Here is a 14,108-nt window from a genome sequence, read left to right as displayed (position 1 = left end):
AAAAAAAATAGGACAGTTCTATATCTCTCGTTTTACTGGGCCGATTCACGAAATTCAACTTGCATTTTTCATGTTTCGAAAGCGGGATTTAGCATTGTTTTAACATAGGTAGTTTGACTCAAAATCGGACTTTTTCTGAAATAATATACCAATGTTTTTCCATATTGGGATTCTACGATTCAAATTATGCCTAAATATTAAATTTCGTAAAATTTGGTACGAAATATACGGAGAAATTCGAAAATTTATCTTGGCGTATTTTTTTCAGTTTGCGCAAAAAGTAATTTACTTGGCGAGACCTTCTTAAATTATAGCAACCTACTTTTTTTTTTTTTTCTGTGTGTGTGTGTGTGTGTGTGTACGAGCGGGGGAAGGGAATAGGTCCATCATTCATGCTTTCCATTAACTTTAATAAAGTGCGTAAACCACATTTGGCGTTATTATCGCTTATAAAAATATGCCAAATTTCAAAACGCTCTAATACATAAATTCATGTATATTTTTGGAAATTTTCAATATAAAACTCTAATGTTTTACAGATATGCTTAGAAATACATCTTTTAGATTATGGTAAAAATTTTATATGTTATAATTCAAAAATTTTTTTCCAAAAATTTACAAAAATATTTTTAAATACAAATTTTAAAAATTTATTTTATTTGGAATGAACCTAAATTTCGAAATGTGAAAGGAATCAAATAAGTTTAATAAAATGAAAAAGAAATATTAATAAATATATACCAAATTCAATTACCATGTCGGAGCTAAAACCTTTAGAGCTAATTTTTTAAATATTCTTCAAGCGATGTTTACAAAACTTGGCACTTTGGCATAATTTGAGTTCTACAATCGAAATATGGAAAAACATTGGTATGTGGTTTCAGAAAAAGTCCGATTTTGTGTCAAAATACTTATGTTAGAACAATGCTATATATAAATTTAATATACGTCCTAAGTCGCGCTTTCGAGACATGATTGAATTTCGTCAATCGGCACAGTATACTGGAAGATATAGAACTGTCTCATTTTTTTTGTGCAGTGTACAATTGAATTTAAGGGGGCTCATACACCTTAAACCCCTCATGATCTTCGAATATGTGACTGTTGCAAGAATTGGGATATTTTATTTATTTTAAAAGCAATTACTTCCAACCTTTTACAGCTAACTACATAATATAGCTGCTTTGGAAACTAGTAACCAGAAAGTTTGTGTTGCCACAAATATTTTTGTAATTTAATCCTCTTTGTGACAAAATATTTCGCCATGTTTCCACCTTGCGCGCATGATATTTTAAAAAGGGCTAATGGTACATACTTGAAATTGGATGGAATTCTTTATATGGGCACTATTTTCTAACTGAACCAAAAATCTGATAAATATTTTAATACTGAAAAATTTTATAGACGAAAACATTACAAATTTTTTTAATAAAATATATTTTATAAACTCAACTCCAAATAAAATAAAAATTTAACATGAAATTTTTAGAATTTTAGGTTCACAGTAGTTTCTAAGTGTTATAAAAGCTATATATTAAATATAGAATTAAATTATGCAACAGAATATTTTAAACTGTGCGCGCAAGGTGGAAACATGACGAAAAATATTGTCACAAAGCGGATTAAATTATAAAAATATTTGTGGCAACACAAACTTTATGATGACTATTTCAGAAAGCAGCTATATTATGTAGTCAGCTGTAAAAAGTTGGAAGTAATTACTTTTGAAATAAATAAGTTATCCCAATTCTTGCAACAGTCACCTATTCGAAGATCTTATGGGTTTTAAGGTGTATGAGTCCCCTTAATAAAATATCCGTCATTAACTATACAAGATCTATGCATGTGCATCAAGTAAAAAATAAATTGCACGTATCAAAGAAATGCAGTTGTAAGTAAAGCAATATAGTGCTTTTAGGAAAGTAATAACTAAATTCCTTTTTGTCGGTTTCATTGAAGAATAATACTGTAAGTAATAAAATATGCAGGATAGTGCGGTTAGGGTTAATTAACAAAGCCCGTTAAGTACAAATGATAGGTAGAAGTTAGTCTTCAGGACGACAATAACTTGAATTAGGACGGCAATAACTTCAGAAGGACAATAACTTGAATGAGTGAGAATACAATAAGGGATTTATCAAGATCAATAAAAGATTTATCCTGCAATTTCCTACCGGAACATTTTGTGCTCTACAACACAATTTATATAGTGTGGATTACTCCCAGATAGCTTATGTGGGTTCTAAAAGTAATATTAAACAACTCTTAATAATTATCACAACTTAAACGTGGCAGCAAATTGTTGAAAAAAACATCACAACATTTTTCCTCAGAGAAAGCGGATAACACAAGTATAAATTTTATTTATGTTATTATTTTACATTTTCTCTTAACGTGTTTTTAGGATTTAAGTACATTTACAGCTCTTACGGTGAACAATTTTGTAAGCAAATGTTGTAGCGAATAATTCATAATTGAAATGAGACAAAGATTGAAAAGAGTAATTTGAATTTAAAAGTTTGCAATTTGAAGACAGTTCTACAACCCAATAAAGAGTTTACTATCACAAAATTTAGGAAGTTAAGAAAATTTAAAAGATAAAAATTAAAAATACTGTAAGACTTAAAAAAATGAATATTTCGGAGTAAATTATGTAACTAATTTGTTTCAAACGTTTCTCATTATTTACTAAAAAATGTCTGCATATGTCCAAGAAAATGATTAATAATTATAAACTATATATATTTTTATGGTACTTTTCCGTTTCGCCGGCGCAAATCTCGCCTTATTGGCGACTACATACAGTATACACATAAAAAATGTTAACAAATGTTAGTTCTAAGAATTTTTTATTTTGAAGGCATAAACATTTTAATATCGTTTAAAATTTTTGTAAGAAGCTAATAAATAAAGACAATAAATTTGTAAAAGGATATTAATTTAAGAACTTACTACGCTTTCATGGTTCAACATCCTGATTCGCCGGTTCATATCACGTGACCCCAAGTGATCTCATCTCACGTAAACTACGCTACAAAAATCTAATTCTCTCAGTAATTATCTACATTAAGTTCAAATTAAATCTTAATTTGGAATACAAGTTTAAATGCAAGATTTTTTTTTCAATTCTTACAAATAGCTTACTCAGAAATTATGTAAAACACCGCAGTGCTTTACTTCGCTAATGCATTCTCATTAGAATTGATGAATTTAATCCTTAAATTTGCCTTTTCTATATTTTCGTGCCCACCAGCGGCGGAGCGGTAGAGTCCCTGAACACTGGTAGTTCTGTCCGAGGTTCGAATATCGCAAACGGGCTGGCTGCATGGGCGTTTTTCTGGTTTTCCCCATGTGTAACGTGTATACGAGCCAGTTACCCTTAGAAAGTCCTCCACGAAGGCATTTTCCCCTTAGGCAGATAGCCCTCGAGGCTTTGCCGTAATCACACACATCACATCACATCTATATTTTCGCCTTCGGGTGAGCAGTGTGATTGCATCCTAATTGACTTAATTACCGCGAATGGCCTTAGGGCATAAAAGTATCTGGTAAAAATTCTATGTAATTGTATGCCAGTATTGAAAGAAAGAATCAATCTGATAAGAAAAAACGGCTGCTACTTGTTTTCAAAATGAGGCATAAAAGGTTACCAGCGAAGATATTCCGTTTGGCACCAATTGGACCATTATTGGCGACTTTATCGCCTGCGCCGGCAAAACGGAAAAGTACCCTTTTTATTTATAAGGATTAGATATAATATAAAAGGAATAATATGTTACGGTTTTTGTGTTTAATTTGCTACTTTTAGTAGAATTTCAGTTAATATGTTTCATTTTCCCGTGACATGTAAGATGTGCGCGCGACGAGTTTTAAGAGAAAGCTACTTCGAAAATGTAAAAATACAGGAGCACGCGCATTTAACATTTAATAAATAGATATCTCGTAATTGTACTCTTTTGCTTTCGGGAAAAATCGAGAAAATACCAGAATATTCTCGTGCCTGATTTAAAAGCTTGTAAAAGCCAGATTAAAACATCTCAGTTCAGTTGCTTACTTAGTTCTTGTTGTTGATTGTAGCGATTTCGCGGTGAGATCGGATTAGCTTTCTATGCTTTGAATTGTGTTCTGTTTAACTCTTAAGTAGTTTAAAATATAATTATATCACACTGTCGCCAGATTGGTGCTCAAGGCTGTTGCCAACGGCAGGCGTAATCTTGCGCTCCTTGCCATGAGGAATTTCGTGGACTTGAGCTGATTACGGCAGACAAATGAGCATAAGCAACAACAACAAGAACATAATTATTGTGAACTCGTACGCATGCAACAATATAAAGATTGAAATTAACGTGAACCCTCTTTAAGAGGACCGCTTGCAATTCCATATACTTTTGGTTTTCAGTTGTGCGTCTTAGAAAGCTGACTTGCAATGCTGATTATATTTATTTTCAGCTGTGCTGCTTACTTTCAGAGTAGTCGTCATGAAAGTGTTCATTGCGTTAAATCAAGGTATGCATTTATAGCTTATATATCCTTCAATTTGACAACAGTTAATTTAAATCTGAAAGATAAATTAAGTTATTTTACTTTGACATTTGGCAAAATCTTAAAAACTAGTTACATGCAAGGATAAAAAATCTTGCAAACTAAGAATATTTAAAACTTTAGACGCTTCGTTTGCATTTATTCAACCACTTATTTCAGTTCTTTAACTCGGAATATGTATTTTAAACTCAACATATTTTTCTTACAGATCTCTATGGCAGACGAAAAACGACAAAACATCAGTAGTTTGTACAATAAATACACCCTTAAGGAGCTTAAAGATAAGTTACCACAGGTAAATTTATTGCTTCATAAAAACGTTTCTCTACTGTCAAAGATTAAATTATTTATTTATTTTGCAAAGACATATTGATGACAAAATGCGCATCAATTTTTAAGATTATTTTCTGGTTCTAAAATTGAAATTTGTAGCTGACTAGCTGATATTCATATGATAATCTATCAACAAGAAATTTAAAATTTTGGAAAAGCAAAAATGTTGGAAAAAAGTCAATTCATCCATTTAGATTTTCTAAAAGAGAAATCATTATGTTTTATCACCAAAATGTGGAAGTTCTCAACATTAACACAGCACATGGCGCTTTGAATTTACTTACAAGTGAGAACCTCTATTAAATTCCCAGAACAACACATTTTCACAGAAACCCATTAGAACAGAAGGCTATTTTCAAAGCCCCAAGCAATTTTCTGATTTGATTCTTTAGACAGTACTTTTTTGGGGAGGATGATACCAAGATTTCTTTGCAAAGCTTGAAAATCTTCGAGAAAGAAACATCGTTGCATATGAAAAATGTGGTGCTTCAATTATTAGAGAACACTTGTAGGAAGAATGAGTACCGCCTTGGGCACCAAAGAAATTTGCTTAGATGTATGTTGATCTGTGAGAAAAGTGACTTTCACTTCCACTTACTATTTTTATTTTAAAATGTTTTATTAATTTATTTATTTACACTCGCTTCCAAAAGTTAGTCCCGGGATTGCAAAATTAACAAAAAATGTTGTAAAATTACAAAAATGGTAAAGTTGTAAAATTAAGTGTGTTGTGCATCTATGCTTAATTATTTTTGCACATAATTCGTCGGATTGCCGAGACAAAAGTGTAGTATAATTTGTAACTGCTACAGAACATTTTCTGTTTCAAAATTTGCTTAAGAAATATGTGTATTAAGTTAGTTATTTCAAGAAGCAAAGGACTCTAATAATAAGACTAGTTTTAAAACTTTTATTAACAATATGTTCTATGAAATCGAGAAGGTTACAATTAATCTAAAAGGTTACAATTAATCTAAAGGTGGCAATTATAGTAGCAGTGTAGACTAAGATCTTATCAAATGGTTTTATCTTTAAACGGCGTCTACCCAAATTTCACATAAATAAAATGAATTAAAAATACACACAAAAAAAGAAAAACTGAAAGGTCTGAGATTTTATATTACGCCTAAGTTTTCCATATGCCCACACATACACGTCTCAAGAGCATTTAGACTAAAAATATTTAAAAACAGCAAAAATTTAAAATTTCCAATAGACAGTCTCGCGCAGGAGATAAAAATGTTTTTTTTCTTTGCAATGTTGCCTCTGTTCGCTTTGAAATTATTGAGTTTTTTTAATCAAAAATTCATTAATGTAGTAAAACTATGAAATAAATAATAAAAAAAAATTCGAGATTCGAACTTTTAGGTACCCATGTTCAGGTGGAGGATTACGCATTCAAAATTTGATGGTTCTAGGTACCGTTGTTTTTTCGCAACGCGAGAAACATACATACATTCATGCAGATAACTTATTTAATTACTTTAAATATAGTACAGAGCAAAAATATTTGATGATAACAATTTGAAATGTGATTTAACGCTTTTAGTGGTTCGACGCAAAATGCCATTTCGAGACGAAGCCCTTCTGGATTAGTAAACTAAATAAAGTAAAACTAGTACTACAATATACTTTTTCTTTCTATCAAAAATTATTTGGCGCTTGTTTTCCGTAAACGGAAAAGGTCCAAAATAGCATTAAAGCATTTCATGTAACATGGTTTTAGCTTTTGTGTGCTAAATGATGCAGGATTTAAGTATACCAAATCATAGCAATGATCCATGCTTAGTCTATTTATTATCAAATTTCGCCTAATTGTCGAATATTTATACTATTTTATCTGTTAAAGTATTCTCTAAGTAGTATGACACTGTGAAAAATCTTCCAGTACTTTAATTACGGAAATTCACATGTGTTGGTATCTTCTTAAACTCGTGTGAGAACTTTTTCTGTATACATGATGACAAATTTCAGAGGTGAACTTTCCCCTACTGCAATTTTTTTTCATCATTAAGCATATATGCCTATTGCTGCACGCCTATTGGAATTAAAAATGCTACTTTTGTATCGGAAAGAACTTAAAAAAATAACGTTCTAAGTTTCATGAGAATACTAAAATATTCTTTATAACAACATTTGATTATTATTTTGTTAACTAATAGGTAACCAAGGAAAAGAAAGATATTAGAAACACGTTAACCTAAATGCAACTCTATAAATGATTATATATGACATTTTGGTTGATGAACACATATTCTAGTTGCAAGCTTATACCAATTATTATTCGGCAAATTCTGTTTTATGATGTAGTTTTTACTAGTTTGGGCTCGATAAAAAAGTCATAATATACTGATGAAATTTTAATTTAATTAAAGTTTATAATAAATATATTTGATTTTAATATTTTGGGATGGCATCGTTCATTATAATCAGATGACGCGACAAGCTGTGAAAATAAATCTTTTACTTTTCCGATGATAGAAGGCAGACGATTCCGCCATTAAGACGATGACGCGATTAAAAAATGTTTGAATGTAAAGGCGATTCCTTCTCTTCATCTGTAAATAATCTCATGTATTTCCTTCTACGTATGTAATTACTTTGTAGTTTGTAGCAACTATTCATGTTTCATTAAATATTCAAGTTTAACATAAATCGGACTAGTTTATTAGCCCCTAGACAGCCACATCGGAAGTAAGTTTACAGAAATCATATTCCTAGATAGTAAGTACAGATTCTACAGATCTGGGCGCTCAGGCCGGTATGAGCCTAGGAAGAAGCATTATGAATATTACAAAATAAGTAAGTTTTGTTTCGATTATTTCCACATTGTTACTTCTCAAGAATTTGCTGATTATTGTACTAAGGAAAATATTCATCTATCCTTAATCACAACAGGATTACCAAGAGCCAATGGACAAGTAGAGCGGTTGAATTCCATTATCATATCAGTCATTTCTAAGTTGGCTATAGATGACCCTACGAAATGGTACAAACACGTAAATGATGTCCAGCAAATAATTAATTCGACTTTTCAGAGGAGTATCAATTCGACACCTTTCGAGCTTTTGTTTGGTACGAAGATAAAGACGAATAAAGACAGGAAGATTAAAGAACTAATAGAAGCTGAAATTCAGAAGGACTTTATCGAGTCTAGAGAAAATTTACGTAAAGAGGTGAAAGAGCAGATTCGGAAGATTCAGGAAGAGAATCGAAAGACTTACAATCGAAGTCGAAAACTCCCTCGTAAATACAAGATCAATGATATGGTAGCTATTAAACGCACTCAACTAGGGCCAGGTATAAAACTAAAATCCAAGTTTTTTTTAAGTCCATACAAAATCACCAAGGTGAAGCCTAATGACACATACGACGTGGAGAAGGTTGGTTTTACCGAAGGACCGTTCAAGACTAGTACCTGTGCTGAATACCTGAAACCATGGACAGACGATCTTTGATAATGAAATACCAATTTTGATGATTCCTGAATATAAACTTTTTCCCAGGTTGCCAAATTTCTCCCGAATTGACTAATGGACTTGGACTATTATTTTAAAGACGTGAACTAATTTAAGAAGACTGAAGATGATGTATAAGGATGAAATGTATGAAGAAATACGGCTTAAAGAAGATGATTTTGAGAAGACGCATTCGAATGACGGATCTTGAAGATATCTAAGACGCATTCGGAAGACGTATCCAGACGGTATCTAAAAAGACGCATTCAGAAGACGTATTCAGATGATGTTTAAGAAGACGTAAATACGAAGGTGAATTGTTCCAGACAACATCAAAGGAAGACGTGTTTGTAAAATACATGTATTCAGATAGACTGTTAAAGATGAACGAACACTGAAAGAGCATTTAAGAAGAGCTAACGCCGTTATTTCTGTAGATGTTAAGATGATGAGAAAAGATGGCTGAAATAAACCTTTTAAGACGACTTTTCCCTCAATAGTAACTAAACCTTTTTTTTTTTTTTTTTTAATTTTATTTTTCATATCCCTAGATGTAGATGGTGGTGCTACGAGAATGCGAGGCCGCATTCCATCAGGATGGACGAGCATTTGTGGGATGGCATCGTTCATTATAATCAGATGACGCGACAAGCTGTGAAAATAAATCTTTTACTTTTCCGATGATAGAAGGTAGACGATTCCGCCATTAAGACGATGACGTGATTAAAAGATGTTTGAATGTAAAGGCGATTCCTTCTCTTCATCTGTAAATAATCTCATCTATTTCCTTCTACGTATGTAATTACTTTGTAGTTTGTAGCAACTATTCATGTTTCATTAAATATTCAAGTTTAACATAAATCGGACTAGTTTATTAGCCCCTAGACAGCCACATCGGAAGTAAGTTTACAGAAATCATATTCCTAGATAGTAAGTACCGATTCTACAATATTTATCTACTTCTTTAAATCAGCTTTCGCTTTTCCGAATGTGCGATATCTTCTTTGATGCCAATTTAAAGTTTGATTCATGTAAATTGCGCACTTACATTCAGATCTTAATCGTAATAGCATTCCTAAGTTCCTTATTTATTAAATGTATACTGTCAAGCTAATCAAAGTATAGTTTATCATTATTGAATTTATTACTATCAAACATTATTATTAAACAAATTTAACCGAAACTCGATTTATTTTATATTTTATTTTTCTACTTAAATTTTATGATATGTTATAAACATTTTCTGCTTCTCGATGAAATATGTGAAATATTTCTCTTTTACTTTTCGATAGATTGATTGGCTAATAAAGTATTTAAACGGACTGTTGAAAGATGCAGTTTTTGAAAATGAAACCTTGATTGTTATTGATCAAGGCTTCCTCCAGAAATTGTTTAATTCGATAGCAGAAGCAAACAAAAGGTAAGACAAAATTCATAGAGAACTTATATTTAGAATTTTTCCAGTTTTAGGAAAAAAATTCAGAACAACATTTCAGATGAAAGTTTCAATGTCAAGAAAGATGATGACTTCTAAACTATACAATCCTTCACACAAAAAAAAATTTGGTGGAAACTGGCAAGTAGCTAAGGCTTTTTTGTTACTACACTGGCTACGTAAATTGTTGGGCTGACGAACTAAGGAAAAGTTTATTTAAATCATTCTTTTTTGTTTGGTGTTAATTCACTGAAATATTAAATCACTGCGATAAGCTTCCTTATTGTCTAAACAGTACAAAGTTAACATTTAAAATAGATAGGATGTGTTTACATGAACGTATGCGAATAAATTACCAAATCCAACAAAGGTATTTTATAGGATAGAATTCTCGAGCCTTCTGTTGAAATGTTGGTTTGTATTAAAATGCCAAAATATTTGCGTACATACACCCGTATGTGTGTGTGTGCAAGATAAAAAATATGTAAATCAAAATTATAATTTAAACTAATGGTAATCCCTTAATTCTCCCTCTCTATTCTCTGGATGCGCCATTTCTAGATCAATCCACCTTGCATGGCCTGCGCAGTGCTGAACTCAAAATTTTGAGAACTGAAACTTTTCTGACCTAAGCCCAAACCTTCCTCTTGGCAATATTCTATATTGGATAACGCGCACTTTTAGCTTGAATTTCTGTGCTGCTTGGACACTAGTTCCCTCTCTCTCTCTGCTGTTGCAGCAGTATTAAAAAATGCTAAGTGAATTGTGGACACAAATGTGAATTTAAATAAAAATGGAATTTAATCTGCAGCGACAGTCAAGTTTCCTATTCATTATGGATTAGCATTCTATGCAATCAAAATTCTTCCCTTTCAGTATGGATCTATCCTCTTTGCCTGCATCGCCAAAACAACTTTGTTACTATGTCTTTGTCTCTTTTCTATCATATATATACATATATATACATATTTATACCATTGATAGTATATATATATATATATATATGTATACTATTGATAGTATATATATACATATATATATATATATGTATGTATGTATACTATTGATAGTATATCACAATTTTTTTATTTAAAACCATAATCATTCCAAGTATTTCTGCACAATATGCTGCTGAAAATTGATCAATCATGGTAACCAGAAACGGGGTTTCATCACCATAATTGAACAAAATTTGTCTCCAATCAAAGAGGCACTCAATTCTACACTACAGCCCATTTGCAATCCTCTTTCCGCTTGAAATCCGCTGTGTTTCTATATCCAAAATTAGCTGATGAACTACTCAAAAGTATTTAATTATAACAATCCGAAAATTTTGGTGTTGCCCCCAACGCAGCGTAAAAATTCCCATGTCAGATCAAGCAAAATGATTTAATTCGATTTTTCTTGCTGAATTTAAAATTGAAGCAAAGATGAAATAAAAAAATTATTTCATCTTTGCTTGCTTTTTAAATATATAAGGTATTTCTCCCGCCTACTTAACATACCTTCGTAGTGTAGTGGTCAGTACGCTGGGCGCGTATTCCAGACATCCGTGGTTCGACCTTCGGCGAGGACATTGCTCATTTTTCATCACTCCTGCTTTAAAAATAACCTAATGACTCTACAAATAAACCGAGAACATGAATTTAGAACTTACTCAGAGGACGAAAAAGCAATCCTGTGGTGAAAAATATTTAACACATTCAAATGAAAAAAATCCCAAATTTTAATAATGTAAATAATTAAATATATTTTTTTGCAGAATGTAAAATTATAATTGAAAGAAATTGAAATTACCAAACGAGTATTAATTCATATATCTAAAACTGTAACTGTAAGAAACATATTAACTGTACCACTAGCACTGTGAGTTGTATAGTTACCCTCGCGGTTGGATGCAGGCGTATGCTTCTTGCAACTTATTTTGTTAAATACAAATTGTTGTTAATGTTATGAAGATGACTGTTAATTTGATTTTATAAAGTGACTCAGTTTCTATAATCACTTAGTTCTCTTCCAACATAACGACATATGTAGTAGCTGCTTACTATGCAAGTGTAATTGACTTCATTTCATTCTTCTACCAATTTGCTTGGAATCTCCGCAAGCTCACCTTTTACGTCATCATCTTCTCACCAATCAGTAAAATTTGTTGTTCCCTTTAGAATCCCACCATTTAGAATTGTTTTGCTTCTGAATATGACGCATCTTTGCCTGAATGCCTTTGAAATCTAAATACGAGTATTATTCAAAATATGCGCCCTTTTATTCCTTTAATCGTATTTATTTTTTACAGGTTTTTTCTTTAATATCTCATATGTTTCAGAAATGCTGCGATCAAAAACTTTATCATTCTGTTTACACTAGGATTTCCTTTTCCTGAAGCCATTGTCTCAAAAATCTATGAAATAGAATTTCGGTTTCTTAATCATAAAATATATCGTAGGTAGCACAAAAATGGATAATTAAATAGTACAATACATATTCTCTGATAAAACGTCAACGAGAAAAAAAAGATTTAAAGTTGGAAATTAGTTTCGAACAGTTCCCTGTGTAGAATAGAATGTTCAAAACAAATTATGAATCCCGTGTACGCAGCATTTATTGAAAATTACAGTCACATATGGGATCTTGATAGTCTTTTAAATGCATGGAAGGCTAAAAGTTAGAAAAAATTGATATTTTGAGAAATGCAAACTGCAATTTATCTCTGATTTCTTGCAAATACAATCTGCAATGTCAATATTTCCAAATACTTTTTCTCTTTCAAAACCGAAAAGTTCTTTATCTCACTAGGCATCCATGATTTGTTTTGCATGTGATGCAAGAAATAGTTCAATAATTAGGACGTGTAAGTACATGAAAAAACTTATACGTGCAAAATCAGGACATGATTCCTTTAAAAACCTAATAGTCATTACTTCTCTTTTCAGTGTGGTGGCCAATTACATAATGTGGAGGGTTGTTAAAGAATCTTTGCCTATACTGTCGGCGGACTGGAGATTTCTGGTTCAAGAATATAATCTAGTGATCACAGGACGAAGTAAAGAAAAGCCACGTTGGGATCAATGCCTCACTCTCGTTCATAAAAATTTCGGAGAAGCACTGAGTTCATATTACGTGCGACATTACTTCAAGGAAGAAAACAGGGACGCAGTAAGTGCCAAATATCTTCATTGCTGAAGTGAATATGCATAATGAATAAATTATGAATAAATTGCAAAAAGTAATTGATGGGAGAAATATATTTATTAAAATAGGTTTACAAAATGTTGGCAAATACTCAGTTATTTCAAATTCCACAGCAATTTGCCTATGTAGACGATGACTGTAATGGAGATAAATCTAAGCTTCCACAAAAAATAATAAAAATTTGGATATAAAGTTTCTCTTGCAGTTCTGGCGTCTTGCAAAAAGATAAACTTCCTTGCATTCAATATCAAATTCACCAAATTACGCTTTATTTTGCAAAATATTTATTGCAAAAAATCGCATTTAAAATTATTGAATTTTGTCTTTCGTAAAACATTTTATTTTTTCAAAATTTTAATTTCAGTCAGAACAGTTATTAAAAATTTGAAAAACTTTGAGGAAATTATAATTCTCTATATTTGCGAGTATATAAAAATGCTTTTATTCACCACACGTAGAAGAAAGTTTATTAAACATGTAAAATAATAGAATATTTTCAGATTTAATATCATTAATGATTAACTTATTTCAAATTTGTTCCTTTTTTCAGGCAATAAATATGGTTGAATATATACATAAAGAATTTTTAGATATCCTAGAAGACATAGACTGGATGGACAATAAAACTAAGAAACATGCTCAAGAAAAGGTATTCTTATATTTTTTCTCATTTCTCATAGATTACTCTAAATTTCATTTAGATGAAAGAAAGCATTTCCTGCTCTAAATTGCCTTTGATTAATACCCATTATAGATACGCACACACACATATATATGTACTATCTAACATAGGCATTTGGAAAAACGTTCAAGAAAAACGTGAGTTGAGAAAAGTGCAATCGTCGGGTATCACAGAAATGGCCAATACTTAAAGAGCATACCTAGCTAGCTGAATTTCCCAAAATCGACGGTGGGAAACGTGGCTCAAAAGTGAGAGGTGAGCTGTGATTGTCGGAATTTGCCCTGAGTCGGCAGATCCGTCAACCTGGGAGACACACACCGTCGGATGCTGCCACAGAAATACAAAATAACCCCATCCATGGCCCACATACTCCAGCTGTTTCAACAGGCATCCGGGAGTGTTTTTTTCAATGAATACGATCCGTAAGGAAGCACATCTGCTGCGTTTTCATGGTCCTGCTGCCGTT

At 31.7% G+C, this 14,108-nt stretch overlaps 1 protein-coding gene across 1 annotated transcript in view; it reads left to right on the top strand.

Annotated features, from left to right (window-relative positions):
• LOC146997385 (neprilysin-2-like) overlaps window positions 1–14,108 on the top strand; it is a 66,361-nt gene that overhangs the window by 26,419 nt on the left and 25,834 nt on the right. Inside the window, exons 6-9 of the mRNA XM_085817862.1 lie at window positions 4,751–4,837; window positions 9,626–9,753; window positions 12,702–12,924; window positions 13,511–13,609. Of these exons, the coding sequence (XP_085673988.1) occupies window positions 4,751–4,837; window positions 9,626–9,753; window positions 12,702–12,924; window positions 13,511–13,609 (537 nt within the window). The remainder of the gene's footprint in view (window positions 1–4,750; window positions 4,838–9,625; window positions 9,754–12,701; window positions 12,925–13,510; window positions 13,610–14,108) is intronic.

The sequence above is a fragment of the Stegodyphus dumicola genome, chromosome 5, assembly GCF_044657685.1.
Source record: "Stegodyphus dumicola isolate Sdum_Otavi_A_Nest chromosome 5, ASM4465768v1".
NCBI classification, from domain to species: domain Eukaryota; kingdom Metazoa; phylum Arthropoda; class Arachnida; order Araneae; family Eresidae; genus Stegodyphus; species Stegodyphus dumicola.
The sequence above is the reverse complement of the archived record's forward strand: the minus strand, read 5'-3'. Positions and strand labels throughout refer to the sequence as shown.